Raw genomic sequence first — 13921 nt, 5'->3', positions numbered from 1 at the left:
AACCGACTTCAAAGACTTCAGAATTTGGCAAGCGAAATCCGGTACATTTCAATCAACATCTCTCCTTACACATCAACTTAAAATCTTAAACAAGCAAAAGTGCAACAAAATGAAAGAGGTAGTACATAACATACTTAAAACTGTAAAGACAGATATTTTTTGACTTCGATAGCTATTGTTGCAAAATACGATTTTTTTTAATAAACATTACCATTTTCGCATAAAACATAAAATTAACTGACAGAAAGCAGGATTTGTTAAATACTGGGTGAATAAAAATAAGAAATCATCGAAAGTTTCAAAGAACGAATTACGAAAATCACACCTTAATACCTAAAGAAATTAAACTAAATGAAGAGCCTAACTAGATAAAGCAATACATACAAATACTTGGGGCAATAAACGTTTTAAACAACAACAAAACCGACTTCAAAGACTTCAGAATAAAGCAAGTGGAACACTGCCACGGTCCTTATGAGGAAATCTACAAAAAAAAACCTATCGTTTCTAATACGTAAACTCAAAATCCTGAGGCAAACAAAATTACAACAAAATAACAGTATTATAAGACAAGATTGAATGAAAAATTAAGAATAGTACAAGTCATAATCTCAAAAAAATATATAAGAAAACGCAAAAGCGTATTAAATTATTATAAAAAAACTTTTGGATAATTTAATGATCGTTTAATGACTTGCCAGGTTTTACAGGTTTCCAAGATCAATGTAATGAAACTTAACCCTTCGTACGCGCATGTGAGAGTTGATTTAAAAATATGGATAACCTATTTAGATCTCTTATATTCACCGGAAACCCAATCATTCAAAGACCAGTCTCGGTAAATCGCCAAATCAGCTGTTCTTCAAAAGTCTTTGTGAAGCTGGACCTTTTTTTAATGTTCCAAATAATAATAGGCGCAAGCCAAGGCATAGTGCCCGCTTGAGTGCCACGGTGGGCAGTTTGGGACAAAAGAAATAAAAATACGATACAATTTTTACCATAAAAGCAGAATATCCCAGAGATTATAACAAAAGCTGTATGAATGTATGAACATAAACACAAAAACGAGTTGCTCCATATTGCCTATCACCAAGTGGACAAGACGTTACTAAAGTGGTGTGCAAAATGGCGCTATTGTTTTAAAGCACTTGGTTTAACGCCCGCAAATTTTATTTCATTTATTTAACTTCTCACTCGAAAGGGGAATAGCTTGTATACACACCAACTTGTTTATTTTCGCATAAAATCTAAAGGCATTAATGCTTTTCAATAATATTGAGTGTTGAGGGAACAGCTGTAATTTCGTAAATGATGTCGCGTAAAATTCGCTTAGATGGCTCGTTAGCGATTTTATAGGAAAGCGAGACGGTAGCAGATAAAGATGCAAAAACAAAACATCGGAAATCTCTAAAGGGTTGAAATTAAGATTGTCATTTATAGAAACTCGACAATCTTAATTTTTGTTCTTTTAATATAATACCGATCTATCTTTAGCTCCATCGACCGAACATTTTATATGTAGCTTAGGTTTAAAATATTCAACTCTTTTATTATTTATTGATGCAAATGACGCACAAGCGATATCGCGATAAATAGTTAAGCACCCCCTTTTTTTTCACGTTTTCCTAAACATCATTACCTGAAAGGCAAACGGAAAAAGGAGAACTATATCTCAATTTCAAAGAAATCATTTGATTTAAAAAATATATTAGTTTATTTATTATATATGTTTTTTTTTATTTTAATATTTACAAGTTTATTGGTCACAACCCTACTATTTTCCAAAAGAAACTCTCTTTTGAAAAGAATTCGTAGGATATGTGCTCAGTAAAATATTTTTGATTTTTTTTTTAAATTTTGCGATAAAACGCGCAAAGTTCAATTTCTCTCAATGTAATTTTATTTATTTATTTACACCATATATGTCTAGGTTGAAGTAACCAAAGATTTTTGAAAAATATTTAACGATATCGACATATTAATACTTCAATTGATATAAATAATACCCTTGTGTTTAATATTCTTTGGTTTGGTATACTACTTAGTTTAAGTTTATTAGTAATCATTCTTATTTCGTGTGTAATACAGCGTGTGTTGAATCGTGTGCGAATTATGCAAAATATGTGAGTCTAGTGTATCTCAGGAGATGCTCCCGGCCCAAATGTAGAAAACACTATTCTATTGAGACTAAGGAAGTTATAAACAATGTTTATTTGACTCTCATTGAATGTGGTGCCACCAAGCAAGCATCTTTAGAAGAAACGGCCACATTGACGAAAATTCCAACATCAACTGTATGGAAAATTGTGAATAATCAATCCCATTTCAGCGAGGAAAAAAAGAAGCGATCCTGACATTTTCTCGAATGTACATGAAAGTGATCAAGGTATAATGCGGCGTAAAATTTACCAGTTATACGAGGAACAAAGCGCGCCTATATTAGATATCTTAATTAGGAGACTTGAAAAAGATGAAACCGATGTTAAGTGTGGCAGAACTACCTTATGGAGGTGTATTCAACACATGGGTTTTAGAGTTAAAAAAATTGACAAAAGGCAAGTTTTAATGGAATCTTTTAGAATTTGGAAATGGCGACTGGAATATCTAGAAAAAATTAGGATTTACAGATAACAACAAAAGCCAATTATTTACTTGGATGAAACCTGGTTAGATACTTATGATACCCCGGAAATGGGTTTGGTTGAGTCAACTGATAAGTGTAAAACAAACGCGCCATCACAAAGAGGTAAAAGAATAACTATTTTGCATGCTGGCTCTAAAGATGGTTGGCTTCCAAATGGACTTTCTCTGTCTGCGAAAAATATTAAAGATTCTTCTCTGGATTACCATGAAGACTCCACCGCTGGTTTATTTGAAAGTTGGTTTAAAAACAAACTATTTCCAAACATTCCTCCTAATAGCGTCATTGGAATGGACAATGCAAGTTATCACAGTAGAGAGTTGAGTAAAACCCCTTCCTCATGTGACACAAAAGCAACAATCCAAAACTACATGTAAGATTATACCAAAAAGCAATTAATTGAGGTTCTACAAAGCTTGAAGCTAGCTAGTCTGTGATGCAAAAAATCTAGGGCATACAGTTTTAAGGCTTCCACCTTACCACTGTATATTTAATCCCATTGAACATGTTTGGCACCAACTGAAATCTGCCATTCGTCGTAACAATATTTTTCCCTGTGTTAACTCCAATGTCCTCAAACTTACAGACACTGAAGTTTTTAACATCCCTCCACAAAGTTCGGCAAATTCTGTTAAACATATAGAAAAAGCAAAACAATATCCATAATGCAAATAATAGAACAAATAATAATTAGAACAGGCGATGATAGCGATAGTGATACTGATATATTATGTTAATAATTTTAAGTAATTTAAATAGGTAATAAAAATAATTTGTAATTTTATTTTAGATTCAAACATAAATACATACATAAATAAATAAATATTGTTTAGTATTTTTCCTAACAAAACCCCAAATAATTAAATTCTAAGCAAAGTACGCACCTGTTCGGCCATATTTCATTCTTACAGCTTGCCCGGGTCTTTCCTTAATTCGTATCAGTTAGTCACTTTCTTATATCTATGAACAGACTTTAACTATAATATTTTTCTCTGATACTATATACTAAACATTTCGCATATTTCCACTTGGCCAAAACAATATTCACTTGTGTTAACAATTATTGTTACCTCAACAGAGAAATTATTTACGGGACAACTTCCTCGCCGAATGGATCGATTTTGTAATTTTTTATTAAAATGCAGAGACAATAACCTTAAAGGGTCAACCCACCGAAAGGTCTGGTCTAATTATACCGCGTGTAAGGCCAGAAATAAAATGTACTACTTTTTCTAATTCATATTTTATTGCTTATTGTGTCACCGGGGAAGCGGAATCAACGAACTAGGAATCAAATAAAATGAACGACGACGTTAACAATTAAAATTAAGTATTATGGATAAACAAAAACACACCATGACAAAACTACGTATTAAATCTTAGCGGCATATTGTACGACCTTATAAAAAAAGGCGTACTAGTAGCGACCGGGTGTCATCAAAGTGACGACATACTGTTGTGCACATTTTTATGATCAAATCAAACCGCATACGATTAACGCCACCCACGTAAAATTTTGTTAACAGGTATTATAATTAACAACGAACATGAGATTATTATTAGGTACGAACTAAGTTTGAGGTAGCTATAAAAGAAATAGTTAAAGAATATTTATTTTTTTATATGAAAAAAGGTCTTAAAACATCACACAGTCACAAGAATTGTAGGACAATTTAGTAATAAACATGGAAAAACGATCACTAAAAATGAAAAATCTATTTATTAAGTCGATGAAATGCATGGGGCCATCTAGCGACCCGCGTTAGAAGTTTGTAAATACAAACTACATTTTATGGTGTGGAACTTGTGAGCCCACCGAAAGTTTTCAAAACTCTACTCAGTGTTTTTTAAGCCCATGCAAGTAAAATTTATTTTATTAATATGATTTATGAGGTTATCTTATCATTTATGATAACACACATTTTTGGCAGTGTAACCAACAGCGGATAATTTGCAAAGCTATTTAGGCAAGGCAATGTAAATTAAAAAAATATAAAACTGTAATCAGAATACCCATAAAATGTACTCACCTGAGGTGCAGTATGAAACAAATTCATTATATTAGGTCCCCTAGCCTGAAACGAATTATCAAATTATTATGCCGAAAGTATAAAATTATAAGGATTAAATTAAGTAATTCAACTGCCTATCTTATTTGATTTTTACACACCTAAATGTAAAACGCAAATATTTTTTGCTTCAAATGTTTTATTTAAAAATCGCATGAGAACGTTGGTACTAAACACACTTATTAGAGACACCGATATTATATAATAAATTTAAACACAAACAATCAATGTAACCCAAGTTTGCAATAAAAACAAATGAAAAGGGTGTAAGTGTAACATCTGCAACCATCTTTGCTGCTACCAAGTATCACCAGCTGCATTTAATTTTCCAGTTTCTGGTTAAATATGTGAAAACTGAATGTATGAATTTGCACTGGCTAATTACCGTTTATTGGTACCGAGAGCTTGAGGGATTTTATTTTTGTTTCCTTTTTCAGTCTTGACATCGAGAACCGATACAACCTGTTTTGCTACTGTTGGACGACGGGATGAAATTGACTTTTTTTTATAAAACGTCGATATTAACAAATATATAGCAAATCTTCAAACCCGGACGGAATGAATACATTGGTAAAAATATAAACCGTTCAGAGTCAAAGTAAAAATAGTTCATTTCTGAGTTTGAGAATTTGATAACTCGCGCGCTTCAAATCGGAAGGTCACAGGTCGCAGGTTAGGCAACCGAGGCTTAAAAAACCTCATGAAAAGAACAGTGACAGGTTATCACTAGAGAGTAATCGAACTTAAAAGTACAATTTGAGCTGCACATGTGAATTGTTGACCTCCCTTAGCCTTTTGCAGTCTTTGCGTTAAGGCCTTCAATGTCAACAGTAATACGCCGGTGAAGGCCACTCGGCACGTAACGAAAAAGAATAAAATGAGGCCTAGTAATTCGATTTTCTTATGTCCCTAACGACATGCAATGCATATAAGGTAAAACAAAAACTTACGCCAAAAAACAGCGCCACACAACAAAATTTAGTCACAAAACATAACAACGTTCATGAAACCACTTGCGCGGATACATGACACTACTAGCCAAGTTACAAGTGCACTACCCCCCTACCGCATTAACTGATATCGCGATGGAACAAACTCTGACGTCAGCTGCTATTGATTCTAGAGACCAGCAACAGTCAACAGCAATGGCGTTAATTTAGCAACAGTTAATGTACACGAGATAATTTCACTTTTACCAATACAACTCACAGTTCCCGCCTTCAAGTTCCAATTGAAAACATTTTGTCTTCTTGACTTGTGCGAGACGAAACATTCGCGATGATGTCATTATGACATCACATACAATTGGCTTGGAGCAAAATTAAGTCCTTGATTTGAATTACTTCGGAGACCTTTCCGCTTTTGTTTCCGAAATTTATGCAAAAACAAACAATTGACTATACATCACAACCGAAACACATTTAACTACAAATATTTATCTAACGAAAAATTAACGTGTATTCGTAGCAGTTTGTGATATTGACTTAAAATTAAGGACTCGGTACAGAACAGCATATTTTTAATTATCAAATTTATTTAAGAAGCTGTCATTACATCTAGTGGAAAATGCCATGTGATATTTGTTTTATTTTAAATATATTTGTTTATATTGCCCACGCAGGTATGCAACCCAACTCGCTCCACGTAGACAAGCAGTGTTTAAAACTCATTTTACAATTTTATTTACAATTAACTTATTTTCGAACACAAAATATGCGGTCGAACGTCCGGAAAACCACCATGTAAATCCACAGGAACAAAATTTATCGTAAATAGTGATCCTGGTTGCCTAAGATATGTACATGCGTACATTTATCAAGATAAAATGGGTTATGCCGTATGCTGATTTTACCAAACAACAAATCAAACTTTATTACTGACGTTATAATTGTTTTGTTAAAGGTCAGGAAATTAAATTTAAGATACATAAAAAACTCTTATTTTCATATTTTGCGATGTGTCAAACATTTAATCAAAACAGCTGAGTGACAAGTGGGTGGTTTTCAGTTTGGGGAGGTTAGAAATGAAAATAAGAATTTAACTCAAATTGAAAACGACTCGGGAACTTCTTAAAAATTAAGTCCCTGATTAGTAGTAATTAAATTATTTGAAATAAGCTTATAATAAATTAATGATTAATAAAAATGGCTCAATGTAAGCAAACACCGCAAGAATTTATTAAATCTGCTTTCACGCCTTTGATTGCCGTTATGTGTACACCAGAAGCAGAAAAATGTTGTGAAAAAAATAATTTGGATTTTGTAGAGTTGCTTCAACCCTTTTCGAAGTTAACTGCTGAAAGTAAGTTAAGTACATTGTAAAGAACTGAGTCAATGTTTCTCTGTTTTTAGCCAGTTATAAAGATCCAAATGGTGCTGTTGTGGTAATCAAAAACTTGAAACTAACATTTTTAGACATGAAAGTAAGACCTCCACATCCTGCCATGGCAAGAAAACTATTAAATTCATCTGTCAGTGACATAATTGTACCAAAAGATACATTATTTGAAGCTAAAGAATATAAACTCAATATACCTTCTTCCACACCTTGGTATGAATGTTGGCGAGATACATACTTTAAAGTTCAATATCACTCCGATCATGAATTCACTAAGCATTTCCTAGCGTGTCTGCTAGTGGTATCTTCATCAGACAAAAATCCGGTTGAAGTTATGGTTCAATTAGCCCAAAATCTAAATCAAATACAAAGCAGTCCAGTTCAAGGATCACTGCCAAAATGGTTTAATGCTAATATACTTAAATACTATGTTATGGTTCATGACAACATTGAAGGAGATTTTAATAGGTAAGTGTTTACCAAATTGTCATAGTTATAATGTTCTCACAGGGTGCTCTTTGTTAGGGCACATGAAGCTTTTGAATCATTAAAAACATCATACGGAGTAAACAATTGCTTTTTATTGCGGATGAATTCAAGACCTCCAGGAATTGTACAACAAGAGCACATGGTCGATCCCTGGAGTCAATTTTTAAGCAGCCAAATTGATACCAAAACATACAGTACAACACCAGAAAGCTCACCAAGTACCCATAGACATATCTCTCTAGAAATAGGACAAGAAGCAAATGAAACCAGAAGCCTTAATTATCACCCTCTTAGTACAGAGGTGGATGACATAATGGTACTTATATTTTTGCAATCCTCAAAGCTTCCATTTTCCATTCTTGCAATTGGTTGTTATACCATGGCTAAATTTGGCATCCGGCAGTGGGTTGTATAGACAGTCATAAATTAAGCTGCACGCACATTTACGTCTTAGTTTGTGCTATAAGCAAAATAGTTCTGTAACTGTGCTATTTTTTGTAGAATGATTCCAGTAGCGATAAAGATGAAATTATACCAAACAAGACAAAGCAGTTGCAGTCCCATGGAACTTATTTATCAGCTGAGGATGTGGAGCAAGTGAAAACCCTAATATTTGGATTTGTTAAATATTGTTTGTTACCATATGTGGAAAAACAAATCCTAATTTTAAACGACGCTGTTTCAATTAAGAAAGGAGTAAGCAAATCATTATTCAGTGCTACCAAAAGATGGTTTAGTGCAAACAAACCTGGTGCTAGTGCTGTGGCAGTGAACAACTTAATGTGAGGTAACCCATACAATTTTCTCTAATTTTCTAATTAGATGTGCTTCGTTTTGAAGTTATTCCAATGACTCCCCCGAATTGCAAATTCGAAGACTAGGTGATTTGTATTTTATGTTTGGGAATTACTTATCCGCCTTTCAAGCGTATCATTTGGCTAAGAGAGATTACAATGCAGATCAAGCGTGGCTGTATTATGCTGGAGCGTTGGAAATGGCCGCTCTGTCCGCTTTTATGGCGAATGAATCCTCAAGGAAAACTTTCGACTATATGGAAGAGAGTATTACAACTTATTTAAACACTTGCAAGTAGGTTTTCTTCTTTTTTTTTAACTGATTTTTATTTAAATAGAGTTATTCTTGTTTTTGTATTAAATACTAATTTCATAAATTCGTTAAACCCAAACTTACACTTATACAGTTGCACATTTAATATATTTCATCTTCATCATATTATTTGTAGTAACTCAAACTCGAGCTTTGTATTTTAATATGCACTTCCACTTAACACTAATCACATTATTCAAGGAGCCACCATAAACAAACATATATAAATGGGAACCTGTTGCTTATGGTGTTAGAATTTTCTTTACATAATGCTTTTAGCCAATCACTTTATTGTGTTTGATATGTTACTGCTTCCCTTTAGGTGCTTAACTGTGTAAAATCTCAACGCATGATCTCAGAAGGTAAAAGTAATTTAGAAAACATTTGAATAAAATCTAAAATCTGATAGGTCAACATTAAGAGTCAATTTAAATGTGCCAATGGTAATCATGTGCGTTTAGAACGTGAAATTTTGGAAGATGTAACACTATTTTCCATATTGGCTCTCAATAAGTGATTATAGATTCATAAACAATACTTTTGTATGATATTTTCAGAATGCCGCATTTTGCGACAAGGGCAACCATCTTAAGCTTAGAATGTTTGAAAGCAAAAAGCATGTATGGTGAAGCCGCACACCAATTAATAAGAATGACCAGCGAGGATTCAGATTTGAGATCGGCGTTGCTGCTGGAGCAAGCGGCTTATTGTTTCCTTCTTTCGAATATGCTGAGAAAATATGCCTTCCATATGGTTTTAGGAGGTCATAGGTTTTCTAAAGCTGCCCAAAAGAAACATTCTTTGAGGTGTTATAGGCAGGCTTATCGGATTTATGAGAATACGGGATGGGATTTGGCGACAGATCATATTCATTATACGATCGGACGTCAAGCTAATAACTTGCAACAATTTGGAGAAGCTGTGGAGTCATTCTCCAAACTTCTTCACGGCGGAAGTAAGCAAACAGCTCTACAACAAGCGGTTTTTTTAAAAGAGTACCTAACAATTTTGGAGGTAAATTTTGTTGTATTTATAACCTCATCCATATCCATATTTGCCTTATTTTAAGAGTAAATTAAACAGGGATGAAGATGAGTCCTATCCGTCATTGCCCATTCCGGAATTAAATGCTTCATCTATAAAAGTACTCTTGGGTCCTACCAAACCTCTATCGACTCCAGGAAAGGTATCCGCTTCGGGTGTTAATTTTAATAGTTCTAGAAACAGGGAGGAGTTAGATAAATGGCATAAATTGGAAGAAATGTTAGTAGCCGAGGCCAGTGGTTCTACGCCGTTAATATTTAAACCGACAATCACTTTATATATGGCCAATGCGCTGGAAAAAACCACGCCTACGGCTATAATTAATGAACCAATTCAAGTATCGATCCAATTGGTAAATGTTCTTCAAACGGTTTTGGTATTGCAAAATATTTATCTTCTTTGGGCACATGAAAATGACAATAAGAAGACAAACAATAATATTTCCAACGAATCCGCGGACAAATGCGTGAAGACTTATATAACCAAATCATTGGTAATTCAAGCGAATTCGACACAAGATTTGATACTTTCTTTAATGCCTCTCGCTGTGGGTAATTTGACGATATCTGGGGTGTGTTACACATTGTCTGGTTCCGAAACTCTCTCCATTAAAGGTGCAAAAGTGCTGAACGTTTCCAGTAGCACCAACAACATTAAGCCCATCGATATGAAAATTGTACCATTTGCACCTTGCTTGCAGGTAATAATTTTACTTTGTTATCATTAAATACTGGCGGTTTTTAGGTGAACTATGGCGGTTTTACGCTTTTCAAATTTTAATAAAGATATTTTGATAAGTTTGGGAAAAATAATCAAAGGTGTCCTCCATGTAGAGTTACAGTGCTTAGATTTTTCTTATATATAGAGTGATTGACTTTAAATGCTTTATTTGGTTTACAGACATAATAGGTAATAATCTATATTTTAGAAATATTTTCATAAATGCAGCCTTGCCCATCTACTCAAAACATCCTGTATTTTATCACAGGATCCTACACACGCACTCATATCTACTGTAATGGTTTTTGAAGGAAGCGCCACATATAGGCGATATAAATTATTGTATTTAACATTTTATATCTTTAAAGAAAATTAGACTTATTTCCTGTTAAAACTGATAATGGATGAATTATCACAGATTTTTGAATGTAGAAATTAAAATATTTGAATTAATAACGGTGTTCTTTAAAAAAAAACCTTGACCTGTCAATATTTGACATTAACACAATTTTTTGACATTTTTTTACCAAAATTTTTAAGTCAGGTATGTTCAGAAGGTACTGATAAGGTTGGCAACGCTGGTAGGACTCATTTTTCTCTTAACCAGCTGCACATTTCACTTGCAGGACGACTCTTTTTGGAAAACTATCCCTTTCAATGACCCTATATTTCAGATTTCAAATTTAATTAATTATAACTAATTTAAATAGACACTTAAGCAGTTAACAAGAAAGCAAGTAGAATCTTAAGAATAAAAATTACTTAAAAATTGTAAAATAACAATATGCCGGATGAATTTCTGCTCAACAATCTAAAAACCTATTTATCTTTTTTATTTGGTAAAAACACTTAATACCGTCACAAACCCAATAGCCCATAGTATTCGAGACATTTCGACTGCACTAAACCAATATGAACGTAAACTATTTTCAGATGACATTTTCCGAAATAAATTTGGAATTTTTGGCTGGTCAGATAGAAAGGATCGCAGTCGATTTGCAAAATATGGGATCGGTACCTATTAAAAATATCTTATTAGCCACGTCGGTGCCTCATCTAGTAAGCAAATGCGATTTCCAATCGGAGGTGAACGTTTTTATCGAACAAAAGGATATAGCACCAGCGGGTAAAGAGAAATTGGCAAGGAAAAATCACGTTACTTTTATACCTCTTAGCAACAATATATTAAAAAGTGGTGAGAGAACGATTTTTCATTTGTATATTAAAGCTCCACCAGTTAAAGGTCCCGCTTCAATAGACGTACTTATTTACTATGAAAATGTTAATGAAAACGGAGTTCCCAGGTATCGACTTATTAGGCATAGCTGGAAAATATTAGTACAAGAATCTATAACGATAGATATGTTTTCGCAAACTAGTTATAATTCCGTTACAGAAGAAGAGCTGGCCTTAGCTTTGAAAGTAACGAATCTGAATAACGTCCATAACTATTCGATTTCAACCGAAATAACGCTAAGTAGTGTTGTGATGATAAGTAAAAATTGGGTTTTGTTTAAAGACATAGTGACCCCGAAATATATTAATCTAAATTCACGCGAATCGGCGCATATTTTGTTTAAAGCAACCAGAAGACCTCACAAGGAAAGCCATTATTCCCTCATTCGTTTAAGTTCGGATAAAGCATTATCCACACATTTACAGAAAGCTTATATGGCTTTCGCCAGGAAAGCGGAGAAACCTTTAGTGAATATTTTCGAAGATCACACAAGCAAATGCAATGATGACGGCATCTTGTCTTTGGAGTGGCAAGCCTTGGTTTACGATGCTTCCAATCGCAGAATCGTACATGGACATACCACTATGCCACTGGAAGTGAATAGGAGTGACGATAATCAGATACGACTGGATAAACTAATTTCCGATACTATTATCGATATAAATATTCCCAAGGAGTTTGATTCGCGCTCTGAAAACTCCCAGAAACAAGTAACTTACAACTTGATTCATCCGTCAATCGTCGCACATAACTTCGGGAAACAAAAAACTTGCATTGTCCCAGTGACCCTAGTCCTCCATAGTATCGTCGATAGAGCCGTTTCCGTTACTGTAAATACCGTCGAATGCAGGTTTGTTCCATTTTTTATTTAAACAGTGTCGTCACTTTCTAGATGATTTAAATTTTTTTATTTTATTTTATTTCCCAAACAAGCACATTGTGCTCCTTTAAAGGTTAGCACAAATTAACAACAGTAATGCTTAACTCTACCCAGAATAGGTCTTAAAACAACATTACTCTAAGAATAAACTATTTCTTAGTATTAACAGAATAGTATTTTTAAACTTATAAAATGATATAACATTCTTCATTTTCAACAGCAACAGTAATATGGAGAATTTGAATAAATGGAAAATTGTAAAAGTAGTTGGTAAATCTATTAAGTCAATTTCAATTTTATAGTCAAAGCAAACATCAAGGTCATCGTGCTTTTTTGGTGCATTTCCACAAACTTGATGAATGTGGTTTCTAAAGAATAGTTTTCTATCAAATATTATACCCAAGTGTTTAAAAATATCACATCTTACACCCGGTCAGGTGGTAGTGTGTTGGAGTAGAAAAAATAAAAATAAAGGCAGAGTAAAATGGAAAGAATTTACCAAAACTTTCGACTGAAATCGCTCTTGAAAAGTTTTAGTTGATTATTCTTATGAAAAAATAAAAGTGTTAGTAATATTTTAACTATAGGTTTTCTTGTGTTGCAGTGCCAAACCAGTAGGCTCGCTTTCTCCTGTTGGATTGAGAAATTTATGTTGGCTGGCCAGTGGGAAAATAATGAGAACATTAAACCCATTGACTACCACTTCGGTTCAACTCTCTGTGATAGTGACTAGCCCCGGTACTTTTGATTTAGGTGCTAATTTAGAAATTTTCTGTAATGGGGTTAGTGACGAAGTTCCCGTGTTGCAGTCCTGTGTAATACATTCAACCTTAATAATCCAGGATACCATTAGTTAATATTTTTATAAGTTTTGTGAAATATGTACATTTCTTCCTGATAGCGTAGACTTTAATAAATAACAGTTTCTAAATATTTTGGTTTTGCTCTAATGGACACATTTATTACTGGTCCTTATATAAATTCGTATTTCAAAGCGCAGCACATGTTGGTTCATAAATCACATTAGAAAGCTCTAAATCATGGGGCATTCGAATAACTTCCTTCAAAAATGCGTTACCCGTATCATTTTTAATAAACTAACAGCTATTAAATAATATGGGTCCCCAGTTTGACAAAAATTGATGCAGCACAAATTAAACGGAAAAGAAGCGTTTATAAATATGAACGATCTTCCGCGAATGCCCCTAAATTTCATCCATTAAACCGCAGTTTGCGCCATTTTATTTCGAAGTGATTTTTATAGACTAAACTCGTTTTCTCATAACTGGGCCAATTTTTAGAAAAAACTGATGTAAAAATGCTATATCTAAACTGATCTGTCGAATTGGCGAACCGTCAACGGCCATGTTTGTTGGCAAATGTTAGGTCTTATTAGT

General features: G+C 33.7%; 2 protein-coding genes across 8 annotated transcripts in view; one reads left to right on the top strand and one right to left on the bottom strand.

Moving 5' to 3' along the window:
- Nucleotides 1–6206, bottom strand: part of LOC132708646 (myocyte-specific enhancer factor 2) — a 94989-nt gene extending 88783 nt beyond the window's left edge. For 2 of the 7 annotated variants that reach the window (XM_060681101.1, XM_060681100.1), the window contains exons 1-2: nt 5661–6206; nt 4672–4716 (exon numbers count right to left, since the gene is read on the bottom strand). The gene's annotated coding sequence lies outside the window, so the exon portion shown is untranslated. The remainder of the gene's footprint in view (nt 1–4671; nt 4717–5660) is intronic. The other 5 variants (XM_060681103.1, XM_060681104.1, XM_060681106.1 and 2 more) reach the window with 4 other exon arrangements.
- Nucleotides 6207–6410: 204 nt separating this feature from the next.
- On the top strand, nt 6411–13437 carry LOC132695626 (trafficking protein particle complex subunit 8). Its single transcript, XM_060659984.1, has 9 exons — nt 6411–7011; nt 7062–7515; nt 7573–7852; nt 8038–8318; nt 8377–8625; nt 9201–9657; nt 9713–10387; nt 11341–12494; nt 13129–13437. The coding sequence occupies exons 1-9, from the start codon at nt 6855–6857 to the stop codon at nt 13379–13381; spliced, it is 3960 nt and encodes a 1319-aa protein (XP_060515967.1). The 5' UTR covers nt 6411–6854; the 3' UTR covers nt 13382–13437.
- The last annotated feature ends 484 nt before the right edge of the window (nt 13438–13921 follow it).

This window comes from Cylas formicarius, unplaced genomic scaffold, assembly GCF_029955315.1.
Source record: "Cylas formicarius isolate icCylForm1 unplaced genomic scaffold, icCylForm1.1 PGA_scaffold_12__32_contigs__length_19106922, whole genome shotgun sequence".
In the NCBI taxonomy this organism is placed as follows: Eukaryota; Metazoa; Arthropoda; class Insecta; order Coleoptera; family Brentidae; genus Cylas; species Cylas formicarius.
This window is presented reverse-complemented; position numbering and strand designations above follow the sequence as displayed.

Coding starts and splice junctions, on each gene's coding strand:
- LOC132695626 (XM_060659984.1), top strand. CDS start 6,855: ATGGCTCAATGTAAGCAAACACCGCAAGAATTTATTAAATCTGCTTTC. Junction 7,012..7,061: donor TTCGAAGTTAACTGCTGAAA/GTAAGTTAAGTA, acceptor CTCTGTTTTTAG/CCAGTTATAAAGATCCAAAT. Junction 8,626..9,200: donor ACTTATTTAAACACTTGCAA/GTAGGTTTTCTT, acceptor TGATATTTTCAG/AATGCCGCATTTTGCGACAA.